This window comes from Anolis carolinensis, chromosome 1 (assembly GCF_035594765.1).
Source record: "Anolis carolinensis isolate JA03-04 chromosome 1, rAnoCar3.1.pri, whole genome shotgun sequence".
Lineage (NCBI taxonomy): Eukaryota > Metazoa > Chordata > Lepidosauria > Squamata > Dactyloidae > Anolis > Anolis carolinensis.
In genome coordinates, this window is record NC_085841.1 from 355,841,590 (window position 1) to 355,863,723 (window position 22,134).

The window sequence follows — 22,134 nt, forward strand, 5'->3', positions numbered from 1 at the left end:
GACTAACCATCATCTTTTTTAAAAGCCTGCCTGAATCTTTAAATCCTGCTGGCCTTACGTTGAGAGGGCTTTGATCAGTCTCCTTTTGTTGCAGGTTTTTAATTAGAGGCTGGATGGCCTTCTGTCAGGAAGGCTCTGATAGGAGTCTCCTTTTGTTGCAGGTTTTTAAGCAGAGGGTGGATGGCATTATTGTTATTATATTTATACCCTGTCTTATCTCCCCAAAAGGGAACTCAAAGCGGCTTGACATGAAAGCACATGAATATACAATTTAAAATAAACAAAAAGGCAAACATTAAAATAGAATTAAACACATACAGCACTAAAAAAATCCACAGTTAAACACCATCAAAACGGTTAAAAACCGCAGCACCCACTGACTAAACATCTTCATCTTTAAAAGCCTGTGGGCCTTCTGTCGGGAGGGCTTTGATTTGAGTCTCCTTTTGTAACAGGTTTTTAAGCAGAGGATGGATGGCCTTATATTTATTTATACCCCACTTGACATCAAAGTATACAATTTAAAATATACAAAAATGCGAACATTAAAATATAATTAAACACATAACAGCACTTAAAAAAAATCACAGTTAAGCACCATCAATAAGGTTAAAAATCACAGCACCCGCTGATAAAACATCTTCATCTTTAAAAGCCTGCCGGTCTTCTGTAGGGTGGGCTTTGATTGGAGTCTCCCTTTTGTTGCAAGTTTATAAGCATTGGCTGGATGGCCTTATTATTATTATTATTGTTAATTTATATGCCGCTTTAAGCAGCTTAGCATCAAAGCATTAGTATACACATTAAAATATACAAAAATGCAAACATTAACATAGAATTAAACAGTTTAAAAACCATCAAAATGGTTAAAAACTACAGCATCCCCTGACTAAACATCTTTCTCTTTAAAAGCCTGCCTGAATCTTTAAAAACCTGCCGGCCTTTTGTTGAGAGGGCTTTGATTGGAGTTTCCTTTTGTAGAGGGTTTTTAAATAGAGTTTTGATGGCCTTCTGTTGGGAGGGCTTTGATTGGAGTCACCTTCTTTAGAACGTTTTCAACCAGCTTTGATTGGACTATCCTTCTGTAGAAGGTTTTTAATCAGAGGCTGGATGGCCTTCTGTCGGAAGGGTTTTGATTGGAATCGCCTTTTGTAGAAGGTTTTAAAGCAGAGGATGGGTGGGACAGCTTTGATTGGATCATCTAGAACGGCCAATAAAGGATGAGAGGACAAGATCGTTTTCTGCTCCTCCTGAGACTAAAGATAAGGAGTAACAGATTCAAATTTCAGGAAAGGAGGTTTCACCTGAACATTAGGAATTATTTCCTGATAGCAAGAGCTGTTGGGCAGTGGAATATCCTGCCTTTGAGTTTGGTGGAGTCTCCTTCTCTGGAGCTTTTCAAGTAGAGGCTGGATGGCCATCTGTCTGGAGGACTTCGATTGTATCAAGACAGCTAATTGCTCCTTGCTATCTGTCACTGTCTCTTCTTTGGATTTCATTTCTCTTGATACCCCTCAGTATTAATTCCGCCGTCACCCTCCCCCCCCCCCCCCCATAACTGGTTAATATTACCAACAAGCCTGGTGCTTTCATTATAGCCACCAAAGTAATTCCATCACTTTAATCATCCATAATCATAATCCGCTCTTAAATCTGCAGTGTGCCACTGCATAGGTGAGAACCAAAGACAGGTGTGTGTGCGTAAATGTGTGTCCCAACAATTCTTATTGTATATTTTGGGAGAAAGACCTGGTATAAATCCGATAAATTAATAAAACTTTATTATTTTTCTACCAATATAGGTGAAGAAGTCCCTTTTCAGATCTCTGAAGGGACTTCTTCATATATATTAGAAGAAAACAACCCCCTTCCCCAGAGAAGAGTTGATTATTGAATGTTGTTATCAAGTTTGTAAGAATTCAGTTGTGTTGACCAAAAGGAAAATAGTAAAAGAAAATAATGCTATTCATCTTAGCTCAATAACTTTGTTAGGCCTGATTAGACTTCAGCAGCTAATAAAGCAGCACAGGAGAACTGTTACTAAATTTACAACTGAGAAGTATTGCTAAAGCTTCTTGCTGACACAATGATCCTGCAGTTGAAGTGATCTGCTTGAGAGTCTGTCCATTAATGAGGTTAGCAGTTCCATTTTCAGACTGTGTGAAAAGATTTCTGGGTGGGTAGAGGTAGCAACGGGTTGTGGGCAGTGCAAAGATAAACCATCCTTTAGATGACCTGAGCTGTGCCATACAGGCTATGACTGTGGTGCTATCTCTTCCACATTTAATTTGAGAGTAAGATAGATACATTAACCTCACTGTATTATACTTCTGGACAAACATATGGGGCATGGGCTGCCAGAATAGTGATGGCTTTATAAGGATTACCACTGGAGTACCAGTAATACCTTTTTGTTGCCATGATCTGCAGCTTCCCTCCTTCCACTGTATGTTATAGATTGGTTTTGTGTAACTCAGGTATGCATAGCAGTGTCAATTCTTCTATGGAGTCATCACATATTAATGATACATGTAACATTTAAATTGATAAGCATCAGAATAATGCAGAATCATTAATCTCTTGCATGCAGGCTATCAGGATAACAATGCTGTAGGAGCCATGAGAATGATGAGTTGATAAAATAAGGATTGTTGTAGATAAAGGCGCTCTCACTAAGTGTCAAGGATTTACATGATTCCTTCTAAAGGCTGATGCTAGCTTTTATGGTGACAAGCATGAATTGTGTGCCTTTTAAATTTGAGCAAACACTCAACTGCCTTTAATAATACCATCTTCATTTAACTTTCAAATATGAATATTTCAGTTTTGTGCTTCCATGTAATGAGAAATATTAAAATCAAGCATTCAGAAATCTTCTGTCATTGCATTGCTATTTCTTGCTTTGGAAGTATGTATTGATGCATTTTACTTTCATTTAAATTATTGTTTGCAGTATATAATCTTGCCATTATTTAAAAATCTAGCATAAGTAAAAACTAAGCATAGTATCCTATCATTAGTCTTTTCGGCAGTGAGGTTCTCTGTACACATGGGGAAGTTTTGATGTAGATTTTAAAAAATACACATGAAATGGTGGAAGGTCAATTATGGCAAATAATAAAGAAACTCCTAAGTTTAAGAGTAGTTTAAGAATGGAAAGCCACTTAATGAGGTATAGTCTCATTTCCTGGATATCTTTTAAGAGAAGGCAACATTGTGGTAATTTAGGATTTGTTGGTTTGGACCCAGTGTCGGACCAGTGATTGGTTAACTTTTGTCATTTTACAAGTGAAAAGGAAAAGCAAAAAAAGTATTATATTGTTGATTATTGCAATAGGTAATGGGCACAGTAGCTGTCTATGGGAGCTCAATGTCAAAGTCCTATTGCCTTTTCACAGTTGGCATCAACACCTGTGAGAATATTGCATAAAATGTTCTTAGGTTAGTATGGATGGAAAGAGTCATTACAGCATGTTTATAGCACAAAATGAGTTCTTGTTACTTCTTTAAAATGTTACGAGTTTACTTTTTGTACTACTGGTAGGATTGTTGATGCAGTTGCTCATATGGATGTACACTGCAATATTCAGCTCTTTCATATCGATGTGGATGTCAGGATCACTAATTCATTGCAAAATGGTATAACCAGAACTGGATAAGAGCAGTGCTTTTTATTAAAATCTGCTTACTGTTTAATCAGTTGTGTTCAACTAAGCTGTTCACATGCAATGACTATTGATAGTGTGCTTTTTAAGGATTGGTAAAATGTGTGTTTTTACATTATATTAACGATATTTATTCCTTTCAGTAGGGATATGTCCTCAGCACCAACCACACCTCCATCAGTGGATAAAGTAGACGGATTTTCTCGGAAGTCCGTCAGAAAAGCCAGGCAGAAGAGGTCGCAAAGTTCCTCCCAGTTTCGGTCTCAGGGCAAGCCTATTGAGTTAACTCCACTGCCTCTGCTAAAAGGTAAGGCACTCTAGCATGCTTCTCAGTTGAAAAATAATGTTTTAATTATGTGATAATTGTGGTAGCAGATTCAAGTGATGTTTGCAGTTTATTGAAAGGAGTCTAACTTTGCACTGACATGCAAAGATAAGCTGTTTAAGTATGGCCTGTTCTTGCTCTCTGGATACTTATGTAGAAGAACCTGTGGTGCAGATACTGAAGGTGCACTCTGCTGATTGTAATGAAACTTCATTTGTATTAGGAAGTGCATGTTTCACGAACCAGAGTTCGGTTACACAGCCTGACTATTTCATGCAGTGCTTACACTTGTTAAATGTAAACATACACCTAGAATGGTAATTCTGAAATAGGCTTCCCAGAATGACTGATCATCATCTATGGTGACTGGATCTTCTGAGACTTAAAGTCCCAACAACATCTGGGAATCACTGATCAAGAGAAACTTCCAAGACAGCCTATCATCAATAGCCCTATTCAGGTCCTGTAGACTCAGGGCTCTGGTTGTTTTTAATTGAGTTTATCTACCAGTAATTCAATATTCTTCATGTCCCACTTTATCAAGCATTAATTTTCTTTTTTCATGATATGCCTAAAGTATGATAGCCTCAGTTTCCCTGTTTTGGTTTCTAGCCAGAATTCAGGTTTGATTTGCTTTAGGACCAAATTGGTTTTTTTCTTCTACAATTTGTGGCATCTATAGAAGTCTGTTCTGGCATCATATTTCGGATGACTTGATTCTCTTTTCGTCAGCTTTCATCATTATCCAGATTTCCTTACAGCTGAAAGTGAAAATATTGTCAACTGTCCATACGGAGAATGTGGGAATGCTATGGCATAGATTGACTTTAGTATTTGATTATCTACCATTACACTTGAAGATCTTCTTTAATTCCTTCACACTTTCCATTATAGGTTCTAGTCTTCTGATTTCTTGCCTGTAGTCTCTATATAGATTTATAACTTGATTCAGTGTGCAGTCATTGGTTATTTATGTGTCTATACCTTTCACTGTACAGTTGTGTAAATCTTCTATGAACATTAAGAAAATAAAAATAATGTTAAACTGTAAACTTATTTTTGCACTTTCTTCCTTTACTCCTCAATAGTTGTTTCAAGTCTTTGTTATTTTTTGTTAGTATTGTGTTATACCATTATGTTCTTTTAATTTTCATTCCTCCTTCTGTCTAAACCAGCTTTATTTATTTAATATTTTTTGTATATGAGTGTTTTGGACCAACGTTTTGTTTTTAGCAGTTACACAAATATTTTCCTTCTGTTTATCAAATCTGTTTGCTATTAGCAAGATAAAATCTTTAGAAATGATTCTAATAAAGACCATGTATTTTTTGTAGCAGAAAATACTTATGTGCCCTGTATCAGAATCTGTACAGGTAGCCTGGTTAATATAAGAGCTCTTAGTGAAATACTTTGTGGTAGAGTTGTTCTGTGGTGAGTGGAATAAGATCTTGCCCAATCAAACTTTGATATAAACATCCACATGGTGTAGAGAAATTATCTGACAGAAACATGACTGTGTTCCCTAAACCTAAATTTAAACAAGCTTCAGACACAATAAAGAGGTTTGGGGGGATGTGTTACTTTTGAATGGTGCTATAAAGCTTGACTTAAGGTCTAACTTTTGAAGATTAACAACATGTTGTAAGGAACTTCCCTTTCCAACTGAAATCATCAAGGAGGGTTCTCTTTTCAGGCTTAGAACCATGGCTTTGAATGCTCATCTGTTCTATTCTGGTCATTAATGGATTTGATGACGAAGAACTAGTTTTATGCTTAGGTTTTATGTCATTATATAATTTTTCTTGCTTACAGTTTGTTTAATTTATTGATGTTCGGTTCTATTTTTACGTTTATAATGGGGTTATGATTATTTTTTTTGTCAGTACGTGTTAGTTTTATTAAGGCGTTGAATGTTGGAATCCACTCTGAGTCCCCCTGGGGAGAAAGGGCGGAATACAAATAAGGTTTTATTGTTGTTGTTATTATTATTATGTATACACTTGCAGTTTATGCATGTTGCGGGCAGAAAACTGAAACTGAAATACAGTTAAGCTAAACAATTCAAGGAACATGTGTGGAAAGCAAACAAGAGGGGTATAGATAAAGCAACAGTTTCATAGCCTACTGGGTTCTGTAAGTGATGTGTTGCTGAGATTGAAGATGTAATGCAGGTCTTGTAATTCATGAAAAAGAAGGAATTGGACCAAGACTGACTCTTCTGTATCTGACTCTAAACTTCAGAAAAGTCTTGGCACAGTACTAAAGTTTTCTTGTGTAATGAGCTGCTGTAGAAGCACAGGGACAGGTGACAGTTGCTGCAGGGCTCCTGTTTTGAGCTCCTCAACACCTGATACAGGGAGTGCTTCGCTCTGATTCCAGGTCCTATCTCACCCTGGTGTTTCTTCCAGAGAATGTGTTTCTAAAAATAATGGTGAAGAATTTGATATAAAAACTCTTTACTTTTGCTCTTCAATATTACTGATATCCCAAATACTTCATGTAAACCAACATTGCTGTAACACTACAAAAATGCTTGTCTGGTATGTTGAAATCACCTGACTTCCACTTGCTTTTTTAAGCCACTGGGATGATTTTTGGAAAACAAATCAGTGTTGCTTATGAATATTAACCATTTAAAAAGCTGATTAGCCTAAAACACAGCCTGAAAACTATGCGGTGTATGTGTGTGGTAATATCGAAAGTATGCATTGATCAGGAATTTGATAGATCAGAAAGTTTGCCAATAAACGAGCCTAATAACGATAAAGTGTGTTAAAGTATTAACTCACCAGAAAAGTTAAAGGTTTGTGCTACTTATAAAAGCTCAAGTTGTATCACTCATTAGAAACAACAACAGTGTAAAATACTGCAGCTACATATTATTTATAGTTTGTTTGGGATGAGAAGAATTGAAACCAGGATCTTCTGCATGAAAAGCATGCACTCTGAGATTGTACCGTGTACCCTCATTATGCAGTTAGAAATGAATGTCAGTAGTATTTAAGAAACTGAGCAATCCTTTTTAAAGTTTTGATGTAGAACCCCAGGAGTCAAATTGAAGGCACATAACAACAGATATCAAACAGAATGGACCTCTACTTTAATTTTTAGGTGTCACCATGTTATAAATAGAAGAGCAATCTTCTCTGTATATAAGGGATTTCTTGTAAATGAAATATTTGACAGTGAGTGGTATTTGACCAAGCGCTTGATCATTTTTCCAGAGCTACAGAGAAAGCTTAGGCATTCATCAAAATTTGATGTTGGTTTATGGAAAATGTTGGTTAATAAAAATGTTTATTATCAATCTCTGTTGTTTTGTTGTTGTTGTTGTTTTTATTATTATTATTATTATTATTTTATACCCTGCCTCTATCTCCCCAAAGGGCCACCCAGCCTCTGTTTAAAAACCTTCAGAGAAGGAGACTCCACCACACTCTGAGGCAGCACATTCTGCTGTTAAACAGCTCTTATCAAGTTCTTTTTTAATTTTCAGGAAAAATATCTTTTCCTGCAGTATGAATCCATTGCCCCTTGTCTGGAGCAGCAGAAAACAAACTGGCTCCCTATTCAATATGACATCCTTTGAAATACTTAAACATGGCTATCATGTCCCCTCTTAGTCTTCTCTTCTTTAGACTAAACATACCCAGCTCCATAAGTCACTCCTCATAGGGCTTCACTTCTAGATCGTTTACCATTTTGGTTGCTGTCCTCTGGACAAATTTCAGCTTGTTTATATCACGGTATTCCAGGTGAGGAATAGCAGAATCAAATAGTGATTCTGCTAGGAATAGTGAGAATCAAAGCAGAATAGAGTGGTACTATTACTTCTTTCAGTCTATACACAGTACTCCTATTAATGCAGCCTAGAGTTGCATTGGCTTTTTTTAGGTACCAAAGCACACTGTTGACTCAGCTTGTGGTCTATCTAGATTCCAAGGTCTTTTTCACATGTACTGTAATCAAGCCAAATGTCCTATAGCTGTATATTTTTTTCCTATCCAAATAGCTCCTTGTTGTGGTGTCCCGCAGGGCTCTGTATTGTCTTCCCATGTTGTTTAACATCTACATGAAGCTGCTGGGAGAGATCATCAGGAGTTTCGGGGTCCAGTGTCATCTGTACGCAGATGATGTCCACCTCTGTCACTCCTTCCCACCTGTCACTAAGGAGGCTGTTCAGGTCCTGAACCGGTGCTTGGCCGCTGTGTTGGACTGGATGAGGGCCAACAAATTGAAATTGAATCCAGACAAGACAGAGGTCCTCCTGGTCAGTCGGAAGGCCGATCAGGGTACTGGGTTACAGCCTGTGCTGGATGGGGTCACACTCCCCCTGAAGACACAGGTTCGCAGTCTGGGGGTGATCCTAGACTCATCGTTGAGCCTGAAACCCCAGGTCTCAGCGGTGGCTAGGGGAGCCTTTGCACAGTTAAAACTCATGCACCAGCTGCAACCGTACCTTGGGAAGCCGGACTTGGCCACTGTGGTCCATGCTCTCGTTACATCCCGTTTAGACTACTGCAATGCACTACATGGGGCTGCCTTTGAAGACTGTTCAGAAGCTTCAATTAGTCCAATGGGAGGCTGCCAGACTAATAACTGGAGCGGCGTTCAGGGAGCGTACCACTCCTCTGTTACGCCAGCTCCACTGGCTGCCGACTAGCTACCGAGCACAATTCAAGGTGCTGGCTTTAGCCTATAAAGCTCTAAACGGTTCCAGCCCAGCTTATCTGTCCGAATGTGTCTCCTGCTACGACCCATCTCGAAGTTTAAGATCATCAGATGAGGCCCTGCTCACGGTCCTGCCAGCCTCGCAGGTGCAGCTGGCAGGGATGAGAGACAGGGCTTTTTCAGTAGTGGCTCCCCGCCTATGGAATGCCCTCCCCAGTGAAGTCAGGCAGGCTTCCTCCCTCCTATCCTTCCGTAGGAAGGTTAAAACTTGGTTGTGGGGCCAGGCTTTCAAATAAGAATCAGCAGCGCCAATTATTATTATGTACGCCAGAACCCAATTGACAGACCCAGTCTTTTGAACCTGAACATGTCCATTTGTATTTTAGAATGTTTTTATGAATGTTGATGTAAATGAATAATTTTTAATTGATTTATGTGTACTGTATAATTTTTATATGTGTGTTTATTGTAAGCTGCCCTGAGTCCCCTCTCGGGTGAGAAGGGTGGGATATAAATGTTGTAATAAATAATAAATAAATAAATTTTCTTAATTTTGGTCCAACTCTCTGATCAGGTAAGGTGATTTTGAATCTGATTATTTGGGTATTAGCTACCCCTTCCCTCCAAATTGGTATCACCTGCAAATTTGACAAGCATGCCCACTATTCCATCATCCAAATCATTGATAAAGATGTTGAATAGCACTGGGCTCAGAGCAGAGCCATGTAGCACCCCACTAATCACTTCTCTGATTCTCTATGATTACGTATCTTTTGGGTTACAAATCCACCTAACAGTAGCATTGTCTAACGCACATTTTACTAGCTTATTTGCAATAATATCATGCGGGATGTTTTCAGAGGTCTTCCTGAAATCAGGATATGCTACATTCTCAACTTTCACATCATTTTCTAAGCTTGTAACTTTTTTATATATAAAAGTGAGCTATATCTCCGTGTGTGTGTGTGTGTGTGTGTGTGTGTGTGTATATATATATATATAGATATAGATATAGATATATAAATATATATGGAAGCTTATGTTTCACAAAAAGTTGGTAATGCTGGAAATTGATTTTCCGCCTTATGCTTGGCATAGGGTACCTTTGTTGTTCTACTGCCAGGGTTTTTAAATGGTATTCTTCATATAAAATAAAGCATATACATACTGTACTTTAATCACTGGAAGTAACATGCACTGTAAAATTGTAAACTTAAATATTTGTGCCTGTCTTTCCTAGGCAAGATTTCATATACGATTTAAGCATCATTTGGAACAAAGGGTATTGCAAATTGATAAAATAATTGAAAGATAACCTGGAAGTCAGACTATTGCTTAGATCAGTGGTTCTCAATCTGTGGGTCCCCAGGTGTTTTGGCCTACAACTCCCAGAAATCCCAGCCAGTTTACCAGCTGTTTGGATTTCTGGGAGTTGATGGCCAAAACATCTGGGGACCTGCAGGCTGAGAACCACTGGCTTAGATTCAGTTCATTTGAAGAATCACTTGCTACTTTATCAAAATGCATTGCCTATTTTCAATAGGTCAGTGTAAGATATGGCTTTGAAAAAATATTATTTCTTTCTATAATATGAATAGTGAGCTTCATGTGGTGTATAATTTTTCATATATTTGTAACAGAAAGTAATTAGTTTGTTGCTGACTATGAGAATGTTTCATATTTCACAATACCAGCACTACATTGCACAAGGCTGAATAAATATTTAATAATAGGAATGTTGTAAGCATTACTGTGATAGTGTATTATATTCCTATTACTAGCTGGTGAGTGTCTTATACAATAGTGTTTTGCCTAACGTTATCGGTAAGTATTTAAGTTTGTGTAGGAAATTGTTGAGATTAAATTTGGACTTGTATGACCAGCTATTACTATGCTGTGCAAGAAACTGAAATTTGAGCGTACATTCCTGGATGCAAAAAGAAAGTACAGGCTGAACATCCCTTACCCAAAAGGCCAGAACTGTTTTGGATTTTGATTCCCTCCCCCCCCCCCCCCCCCCCAAACAAAGTTTGGGTTCATTGAATTCCAGCCATGCATGTGGAGAATTTTGGATTTTGGAGTATTTTGATTTCAGAATTCAATTTGTTTTAGTATTTGTGGAGAGGCATCATGATATCAAATAGGATTCTGTATACTGTACAGAAGGATATATGAGTAGTGCCATTCATGTTTCATTGTAATTTCAAAGAGAAATCTACGGCAGTTAGCTATTGCATGATGGGCTCTGGGTTGGCATGCTGATGTGAGCCTTTGAGACATTTGAGGACAGGTATAATTCAGACATCTTCAAACTGTGGCCCTTCTACTGTTTGGGCCTCCAAATCCCAGAAGCCCTAGCTATCTTGTTCAATGGTCAGGAATTCTGGGAGTTGGAGACCCAAATAGCTGTAGGGCCGCAGTTGCAGGGTGCCTGCTCTAAAGTATACCAGAGCATAGCAAAGAAAGGATAGTCATTGTTAGTATTAAAATTGGGAGGGGGGGGGGGGCTGCCAGTGGTTACCATATGCAATAGACTATATTTCAGAGGATGAAACTATTAAAGCCACCTCTGGGTATTCGTTTCCTATGAAAACCCTATAAAATGCACGGGGTTGCCATAAATCAGTAGCTGACTTGAAGGCACATTCATGCAGATAGCATAATTAGACTGGTAGACACTGGAAATAGTTCATATTTAAACATCTTGGCAAATGCAGTATGGATATAATTGAATCTCATAGGAATAATTGGCTGATCAAAATTTGAAGGGTTAATACTGTGCCAAAATTTGATAGGTAGCCATTCAGTATGGAAATGTGTGTTTAAATGTACAATGTTCAAATTTAATTCAGATGGCTTCCAGAGAACACTTTACTTATTAAGGAAGAATTCAAGGTTATGATAGAAGTACAGTAGTTGATAATGACTTTCAAACAGTTCTTGACAGCAGTGCTATGTGTTACTCCCTAAATAGCCTGTACAGCTACATAGTTTGTTTGTAATAATTTATCTCTTACTACTGACATGCAAGTCTGAATATGGATCTGCACAGGTGGAGCTTATGACCTCCTGCCAGAACTTCATTGATTTAGGAGGAGATTTAGGTAATTAAATAGCTAATGATTGTGTTAGAAACAGGAATTATTATGTCATCTGAAGAGTACATCTGTCAGAGTTTATTGAACTACAGGACACATCCCTGTTTTAAATTTATAATCTAAAAACAAGTTTATAAATTGCTTCAGGATATTATTTTGTCTTAGGAATATATACTTACTCTGATCTTGTAGTTCTACTAAACATTTCTCAGTTTAAATACATCATATATTCTATACCTACATGAAACTCTTGGAGGTTTGGGCTAAGGTGGGACACAAAAGCCAAAACATGTAAGTGTTGATATAGGTTAACATGGTCTTGAGTTTGTGGTGATGGAGCCTTTGATCCAGTAAGCAGTTACTAAGAAAGAATGGGTGAAAAGCAGGCAGATACTGATAGACACACACATTTCATTTTGAGGATTTTGGAAATAATTATGAATGAAGCAACAATATCAACTGCCAGTGTCATATTGCCTTTTTAGAAATCTGTGAATCGGCACACTTGGAATACTGTGTAAAACATGTGGTTGCCATACCATTAAAAAGATATTGCAAAGTAGGCAAAAGTGTAGAAAGGTTATATCGATTAAAGAGCTGAAATAATCTTCTATTGAAAACAGTTAGTGTTTGGCATGGCTTAATGTAGGAAAAAGGTAAGTATGGGGAGATGAGAAAAAGAGGTGTATGAAATTATGTATGGTAACCAGAAAATGGAACGGGAAAGAGATTTGTTCCTCTTGTAATCCTGAAACTTAACATCATTAATGGAGAAGTAGGAGGTTTACAATGAGCATGAGGAACTATATCTTCACAACTATGGAATATATTAATCTGAACAGTCTAAAATGAGAATTAAAAAATCACAGAGGTTTGTAAAGGCGCTCAAGACTTGGCTGTTTGGTTGTGCATTTAAGTAAATCAGATCTCATTTGCCAAATAGTCATTGTTGAATGTTTTTAGGTTGAATGTTTTTGTGTTAAATGTTTTTATATTGTGGAATGATATTTTAAATTGTAAGTGCTCGGAGCACTCTGGTGGAGAGCGACTAATTAAGAAATAAAGTGAAGTGAAGTGAAGTTTTGGTTACTTTAATTTAAAAGATATTATACAACAAGGTATTTAGATATACAGTTTTGAAATTGAATAATATCATAAATTTACAGTTAAATTTCTAAATAAAAAGTCTATAAATTAAAAAACTTTTATACAGTCTTAAACTAAAATCAATCAGGGCAATTACATAGTTACAATCTTTTTGTTAAATTTATTATTTGGAGTACAATTTCAAGGACATCAAATTACAATATTATTGCTGTTGGTAAGATAAACAAAAATAATAATTTTGTTCATAGTAGAGAAATTGTAATTCTGTCAAGCATAAATTGTTACTGTGACAATAACTGTAAAACACAAATAATATAAATGAAACATCACAATAGTAGTACTGTACTAGGAATATTTGTTTATCATTGTGTTTGCAATCCTCTATCTACATGATTTGTGGAGGACCATAGTACTTACTAAGTCCTGTCTTTGAAGGAAGTTTTGAAGCTTTAGCAGAAAGCAATAGTTCAAATTCTGGTGAGGCCAAAGTGTTTGAACCATACAACACTACTTTTGCTTCAGCAAGCTCAATTCAAAGCATGTTAGTGGGTGCCCAAAATGATAAAAGTCTAGCCATCATGTCCTATGAGGGGTGAGTTAGGTATATTTAGCTTGAATAAGGTTAAAAGATTACTTGATAGCAAAGTTTATTTATTTATTTATTTATTTGCAACATTTATATCCTGCCCTTCTCACCCGAGGGGACTCAGGGCGGCTTACAAAAATTGGCAAAATTTAATGCCCAAAAATGCTATCATAAAAACAAAACAATATAAACAGATCTATTAATAAATTGTTAAAACATATTATAAAAACCTTAAAAACATATATATAATTAATTCCATTTGTCCGAGATCCTCATGCTTCATCCTTAAATCAGGCCATGTCAACTTTGTCATTTACTCATCAAAAGCTTGGGCACATAACCATGTTTTCACGGCCCTTCTGAATCCCAGCAGGGTAGGAGCCTGTCAGATATCTCCAGGCAGGGCGTGCCACAGCCGGGGAGTCACCACCGAGAAGGCCCTGTCCCTCGTTCCCACCAGCCGTGCCTGTGAGGCATTTAATTAGCAGGCATAAGACTGATGCAGTGATGCTGTATTTAAGATATATCCTCTTCTTAAAGGTGTGCTTAACTCCATACCTGTTTTCTTTTAAGCAGACCCTGAAGATGTTTTATTTCTATTATAGTTTAATAGCTCTGTGACTATTTGCTGTTGTAAGTAAGTTATGTGAGCTTTTTTAGGAAATGTAGAATGAGATGACTGGCTTGAAATTATAAGAATGTATTTATTAAAAAGATAAGAGTCTTTTTATTTTAGATCAGAGGCCTATCTAGTTGTTTATTCTTCTCAAATAGTGGCTTAATATTTGCCCTTGGGAAAACCATAGTAATAAAGAATGAAAATATCAATAATAATTTTGAAATGCTAATACTGGATGTTAGATTAGAAATTTGTTTAATTTAATGAAAAAATTAAAAATTCATTTATTGCATTTGTTTTTAGCAATTCATTAATAATTTGCTAATTATAATTTTAAAAATCTAATTCAAAATTACTAACGATTGCTACCACCCTCATCATTTTATCAATATAATGAGTTAAAGTGATGTGTAAATTCTCATTGTTCCTTTGCCCGTTAGTATCACTGTCATGTTAATTGTTATAATAGCCTTTGATTAAAGCAGTGGTTCTCTACCTTTGGGCCTCCAGGTGTTTTGGACTTCAACTATGAGAAATCCCACCCAGTTTACCAGCTGTTATAAACTGTGGGAGCTGAAGTCCAAATCAACTGGAGGCCAAAAGGTTGGGAACCACTGAATCAAAGCAAGCAGGATTACAGGTTAAAAAGGCGAAGAAATACTCATGCTGAATTGAAAGCAAGCTAAACCTCATGATTGAATCTGTCCTGTGTAGTTAGGATGACATAAAGTTCTAAGGGTGTCTTCCAGTTGGTTTTTCCAAAGTGGGCTTTTGCAGTTTGAGTCAGCGGGAGTTCTTGTTAAGTCAGTAATACACTTGAATGATAAATGATGTATTGCATTTTTACCTGTTTGTATATGCAGCGTTGAATTTTGCCATACTATGAGCCTCTTTGAGTCCCCTTCGGGGTGAGAGAAAGCAGGATATAAATCTAGTAAGCAAATAAATAAATAATACCTTGTGCTCTAGTTGCATTGGATGCGTTTCTGAGCCCTGTTAATGTGGGCAAAGTGAATAGTTATATTCAGCTAACTATGTGTATGTTTGGTTACTGCATCTTCTGACATATTTCATCCAATGGGGGGAATGCTTTAATAGGTCCAAGTCATTCTAGAATTTTTTTGTGGCCTCTGGATTTGTGTTTCATGGCAATAAAGACAAAGTCCTTCTCCACAGTAGCTCCCAGTTTTACACCTGAGCATATTTATACTCTTTGCAGATTGATGGAGATGACCAAGAGCAGTGTGTACATCCTTAGGCTGAGTAACTACAACTGATCCCATGAACAGAGAAATTGGTGCTGGCATATTTTAGGAACTTGCACAAACAAATATGAGATCAATAGGTAGCCTGTGTCCCTTCAGATGTTGGGCTAGGTCTGAGGATATTTGTGTCCAAATAGTCATCCACTTTTTGTTAGTTCTTGGCCTAATCTTTCTTACAGGTCTCTTGTAAAGATAGAATGGAGTGGAAAGAAACAAGTGTGCTGTATTCAGCTTTTTGGAGGGAAGTGTACAGATTAATATCAGTAAAATGCTGATTTGTTTTGTAAAGCCACTAGATCAAACCTGTCAGTGCTTGGATAGTCACACTGTATTAACTGACAGATTGTGTGGTTAAGAAAAAGAGTTTAAAACACTTTACATTTTTATCATAAAAGCCAGAGGTAGAGCAAAGGGTAGGTAGGTAGTTCTGTTACTCACAATCTCAGATGATTATCTTCTCCTGGTATGTCAGATGAAGTGTTCACATAGAATCAGGGCCGGCCCCACCCTAGAGGCCACGTGAGGCGGCCGCCTCGGGCGCAGGTCCCCGGGGGGCACCGACAGGCTTCCTCCGCCCCTGCGGGGGGGCACTTTTCCCCACCCCCTGCGCAGCGCCGGCGGGGGGGGGGGGGGCGCTTTTCTCCACCCCCGCTTAATATTTTAAATTATCTCCGGCCGGCCCTACATAGAATACTGTTTCCTTGGCATCCACTGAAATTTGGTTCTAGGATTTCCTAGAGACCAAAATCTGTGGATGCCTAAGTTCCATTATATACATAAAAATTGTGTCCTTTATGTAAAATGGTGAACAACTCAAAAAGTTGCCAGAGAGAACCTGAGGATCTCTGAAATTGCAGGAAGCTACAGGAGAAAATGCTTACATGTTAGTGTAGTGCTCAGTGAGCATTTGGCTTTATGGAATTCCTTTTTCCAAATACTTAGTGCTGTAGTTGGTTAAACCTGTTGATGTATATTACCTGTGAATACAGAGGGGCAACCATATATGAAAATAATGCCTTCTAGTTAAATTTTTGTCAGGGCTGTCATGGTTTGAGTGTTGTACTACTACTCGGGAGACTTGGGTTGGAATCTCCCCCTTGGTCGTGAAGATTCACTTGGTGACTGTAGGCAAGTCACACTCTCAGCCTCAGAGGGAGATAAAGGGGATTATAAATGTTTACTAAGAAACAAGCTGCCCGAGAGTACAATGGGACTAACTCACAGGTGAGTAGGTATACGATTACAGCCTTAAGGGCATATTTCATTATTCCTATTTAGCTATGAATTATTGTTGTATGCCTTCCTAAGCCAAAAAGGAATGGTGTGAAGCAGATCTGGCAAAATATTTTGAAGTTGCAGTGCAGTTAAAGATAATGTAGGCAATGCTTTTGAAATTGGGAAGGAAATATAAAGAGGGTTCTGTCTTGTTAAATATGAACAGAACATTGGGATAATCATAAAAGAGAGTGCATTTCTACAGAATTTCTGGACTTGGTGATTCATAGTAATGGCTTGGCTACTGATGTTCTTTCAAAAATGTTCAGGGCTACTTCTGTGATTTCTTTTTTAATATGTGTTAGGTACTTGGAAGTATGTATATTAGTGACCACCTTTAGGTAACGAATTCCATGTCATAATTAATTACTATTGTTGGAAAAATACTTGATTATTATAAATTTGTTGTTCACTTCTCTTATTGGATGATTGCATTTAAAGTTATATATGATATTTTCTCCCATTTCATTGCACTCATCTATATATATACTAGCTGTGCTTGGCCACGCGTTGCTGTGGCGTTGTCTGGTGGTGTTGGTGAGAAATTGTTGAGGTAGTGGTGGTATTGAATGCCTGTTGTATAGTTGTCTTTATGTTTAGTATGCATTTGGTTGTTTGTGTACTGTGAAAGTGGTGAGGGTAGAGGGGGGTCTATGTCCCTGTGTAATATTGTATAGTATTTATGCATTACCCATGTGTTGTGAATCCATGGATTGTGTCCTTCTGCATAGTAGAATGAGTTGGGCTGGATGGCCCTTAGGGGTCTCTCCAAACTCTTGGATTCTATGCTTCTATTGTTATTGTTATTATTATTATTATCATCTTCATCATCATTATTATGTAGAGGCTGGATGGCGATCTATCAGGAGTGCTTGGATTGTGTCCTCCTGCATGGTAGAAAGAAGTTGATCTGGGTGATCCTTAGGGGTCACTCCAAACCTTAGGATTGTATGATGTTGTTGTTATTAGTATTAGTATTGAGTATTTTGGCCACATCATGAGGAGACAGGAAAGCTTGGAAAAGATCACGATGCTGGGGAAAATGGAAGGAAAAAGGAAGAGAGGTCGACCAAGGGCAAGATGGATGGATGGTATCCTTGAAGTGACTGGCTTGACCTTGAAGGAACTGGGGGCGGTGATGGCCGACAGGGAGCTCTGGTGAGGACTGGTCCATGAGGTCACGAAGAGTCAGAGATGACTAAATGACTGAGCAGCAGCATCAACATTGAGAGGCTGGATGGCCATCTGTTGGGAGTGCTTGGATTGTGTCCTGCATGGCAGAATTGGGTTGGACTGGATGGCCTTTAGGGGTGTCGCCTAACTGTCTGATGCTATGATTCGATGTGTATTATTATCGTGCAGATATTGGATGGCCATCTGTCAGGAGTGGTTGGATTGTGTTCTCCTGCATGATATAAGGAAGTTGAACTGGATGATCCTTAGGGGTATCTGCTAACCTTAGGATTGTATGATCATCTTCTTCTTCTTCTTCTTCTTCTTCTTCTTCTTCTTCTTCTTCTTCTTCTTCTTCTTCTTCTTCTTCTTCTTCTTCTTCTTCTTCTTCTTCTTCTTCTTCTTCTTCTTCTTCTTCTTCTTCTTGAGAGGTGGGCAAAGCTAGTTTTGAATATTAAAACTTTGTCTGTTCCCCATCTTCCAACTTTCCAGTTCACCTTTCATTAGAATGAAAAACCCTTCCCAGCTTTCCTGTATAAGAAACTGGTATCTCTGTCTTGATATTTGGTTTTAATAAATGTATTAAAATATTTATATCCAAACTTAATTTAAAAGATCTCATGACAGATAAAATTAGCATTGACAGATTAAAACTGATTCAAAAGATTAAAATATGTATCATTTTGCAATTAACAAATCTTAGCTGGCATTCTTTTGTTTTTTTCATGTAGCATACTAGGTGCTGTAGGCTATATTTTAGAGGAAGGAACTGGTGACATGAAGGAACATACACCTACACATGGGGAGATCTGTTTGGAGTGCTTTGGATTTCATATCTTGCATAGCAATACTTGAACCTTACTATTCACCCCTGACTCAGTCTCATTTGAGAAAGTGCAGTAATACTGATTCCAAATAGAATACCACATGGAGCTCTCTGTTCCTCTTTCTGCTTTCTGGTTGTTTTATTTAATCAGCTACCTTGTATGAGAATTTGCCCTTTGGCATGACTCCTATATTTCTTAGGTCCCTTTGATGAGGGTTATTTCAAAAGTCATCTGATAATCTGAATATTTAGTAACGACACCGTCAGTGCCATTTTCAAATTTACTTAAGCATTTGTGGACAAAAGACTTTTCTTTGCTGATTCTTTCTCAAGCTTTAAAAATGTTTTTCAGAATTTTAAATGGATAAGCATTAAGATTTAATATTTTGCTGTTTTCCCAGGTTCACCTAGTTCCTTTAAATAAGTATTAAGTTGATTATTTTCCATTTCTTTCTTATAAGGTATTTGATTTACATATTTCAGCTTTTAAAAGCCCATATTTGAATGCCATCTGGTCAAGGTGGCTGGCTACATTTTAATTTATAATGTCATTCTTCATCAACACTGTTCGACATAGTTCTTTCACAACACTCCCTGAAAATAATGATTCAAGAACATGTAGCTCTAATATCTTCTGCAGTGAAGACCAGCACAAAAGAATTTATTTAGCTTCCCTGCAATTTTCTTTTCTTTTAAGGTTCCTTTTAAAATCTTTGTCATCTAACAGTCTTTGGCTGGTACTTTGCTTCTGATGTAAATCCCAAGAATGCAAGCTTTAAAAAAAAAACTGACATGGGTGCAAAGATAAGCTTTAAAATGTGATGATGGCATGCCTTTGAAAACTGCAAGTTAAATAAAAAGAGCCACAAATGATATTTTCAGATATTATTATTTCAGAGAATTTATAGTTTGGAACACATGACTTTCCTGTAACACAGATTACTCGAACAATAATAATAATTTGTTGTGATGTCTGAATCACTGTGGACAGTGCTAAAGTAGGATTGCCTCCAGCATATGGTTTTTAATTAGACTCTGTGTATATGCACCTGTGCATTCAAGTTGCCTGTTCTTATGGCAACTTCATGAATTTTCATAGGGTTCATAGGGTTCTAGGTGAGGAATACTTATAGGTAGTTTTTCCAGTTTCTTTCTCTGAAATATAGCCTCCAGCACTTGGTACTTGTTGGTAGCTTCCGCTCACAGGCTTAACCATAGCTGTCTCTGCTTGGTTTCCAAGACCAGATGGCAACCAATGCATTTATGATAGTATTTAGGACAGGTATGGGCAAACTTCGCCCCTCCAGGTGTTTTGGACCTCAGCTCCCACAATTCCTAACAGCCGATTTGAAGTCCAAAACACATGGAGGGCCGAAGTTTGCCCATGCCTGATTTAGGACAATATCTGAGCACTTTGGTAAGAATTGTCACATGTGGCTGGCTCATACAAGTATTAACTAGGGTTCACCCTGCTTCCAGGATTAGATGGGACCTGATGCATTTAGGGTATTAGATTGTTGTTGAAATGATATGCCTTCAAGTTATTTCCAGTTTATGGTTACCTTAAGACAAACCTATCACAAACTTTCCTTAGAAAGATTAGTTCAGTGTTTTTATTTTTAAATCATTTTTTATTCAAGTTTAACATTTGTGTATTAAAAACACAGGGAAAAAGAGGGATGGGGTGGGTAAGTCTGTGGTGGGAGAAGGAAAGAGAAAAAAAAGGGGGAGAAAAAAGGGGGGAGGGGATAGGTAAAAATGGGGGATGGTCTAGGGAAGGAGTGGAAAGGGGGAGGGTCTTGTACTTTCATTCTTCTTCTTTGCAATCTTTGACCAAAAAATTATTTATCAAGTCTCTTTTTATTCTCTGTTTTCTCCCATTTTTCTTCCATCTCCTTCTTTTTCCTTTATTCAAGGGCTTTCTTTCATTTGAACTTACTTTCTGCTTATTTCAAATTTAGTTCTTTCTACTTCCTTTACATTTTCAAATAATCCATTACAGGTCTCCAGTCTGTAGTTTTGATGTGTCCTCCTGTGTTTCTTTTCAATAAGTATGTTAACCTATCCATATCCATGATTTCAGTTACTTTATCCAGCCAGTCTTCTTGGGTTGGAATTTTTGCTTGTTTCCATAATTTAGCATGGGATTTTTTTTTATTTTGCCTATTTCTTCCTTGAGATATCAGGAAATGTTTAAGTTGAAGTTGTATCTTTGTATATCTAGAGCAGTGGTCCTCAAACGTTTTCAGTGGAGGGCCGGTTCATGGTCCCTCAGACTGTTGGGGAGCCAGACTATGATGAAATAGTCCAAAATTAGGATGGTTGTTGTTGTGTGCCTTCAAGTCATTGCAGACTTAGATCAAGTCTAAAGTTTAGGACAGGGGCCAGGTCAAGGACCTTGGGGGGCCGCATCCGGCCCATGGGCCTTCGTTTAGGGACCCCTGATCTAGACAATCTCATAAGACCATAGGTAAGCAAAGAGACCTCCAAGGACCATCTAGATGGACTCATAAGACCATAGGTAAGGAAAGGGACCCCAAAGACCATCTAGATGGTTCCATAAAACCATAGGCAAGGAAAGGGACCATCAAAGGCCATCTAGACAGTCTCATAGGACCATAGGCAAGGAAAGGGACCTCCAAAAGCCATCTAAATGGTCTCATAAGGCCATAGGTAATCAAAGAGACCTCCAAAGACCATCTAGATGGTCTCATAAGACCATAGGTAAGTAAAGGGACCCTCAAAGGCCATCTAGATGGTCTCATAGGACCATAGGTAAGGAAAGTGACCTCCAAAAGCCATCTAGATGGTCTCATAAGGCCATAGCTAAGCAAAGAGACCTCCAAAGACCAGGTAGACTTAGGTCAACCCTAAGTCTAAAGTTTAGGGCAGGGGCCAGGTCAGTGACCTTGGAGGGCCGCATCCGGCCCCCGGGCCTTAGTTTGGGGACCCCTGATCTAGAGTATGGACTGTTAGAGACTCTGGGAAGAAAAGAAGCGGAAAGTGAAAGCTTAGATCCCATCTGTCTATCTTTTAGCAAATCTTTTTTCTTTTCTTTTTTGAGTCTTGAAAAAGATGACATGCTTAGTTGTTTTGGGTTGTTTAAAATGAAGCAGGCAGGAGATGTTATAAGTACATCTACTAGTGCAGCGTTAATAATAACAAATGATCACAACCTAATGTACCATGGTTTGGTACTAGCATGTTACAACTAGCATAATAATCTATAACCAGGTATTTTTGAATGAAAAAAGTTAAAATTCAGAAATGAGGAAGAATAAATTCACTTTATTGTGTCATGATTAATACTTTACATTTATTTTCAAACGTTTATTTTAAAAAAACATTCAGATAGTATAACCACTTAACTTTTTATAACATTTGCCACTTTCCTGCTTTTAAATGTTCTTCTTCCACTGTAGTGCTTAGCCTCAGACTGTAGCGAGTGGTGATATATTTTAAACTATTGAATGATCAGCTCTTGCCAGTTTATTTCCAGGAAGAAATCTGCCCATATATCCTTT

At 37.7% G+C, this 22,134-nt stretch overlaps 1 protein-coding gene across 4 annotated transcripts in view; it reads left to right on the top strand.

Moving 5' to 3' along the window:
- The window catches only part of ppp2r5e (protein phosphatase 2 regulatory subunit B'epsilon), a 107,811-nt gene that overhangs the window by 18,933 nt on the left and 66,744 nt on the right, over positions 1 to 22,134 (top strand). For 3 of the 4 annotated variants that reach the window (XM_062968579.1, XM_062968580.1, XM_008116330.3), the window contains one exon: positions 3,809 to 3,972. In XM_062968579.1, coding sequence (XP_062824649.1) covers positions 3,809 to 3,972 — 164 coding nt within the window. The remainder of the gene's footprint in view (positions 1 to 3,808; positions 3,973 to 22,134) is intronic. The other variant, XM_008116849.3, reaches the window with a different exon arrangement.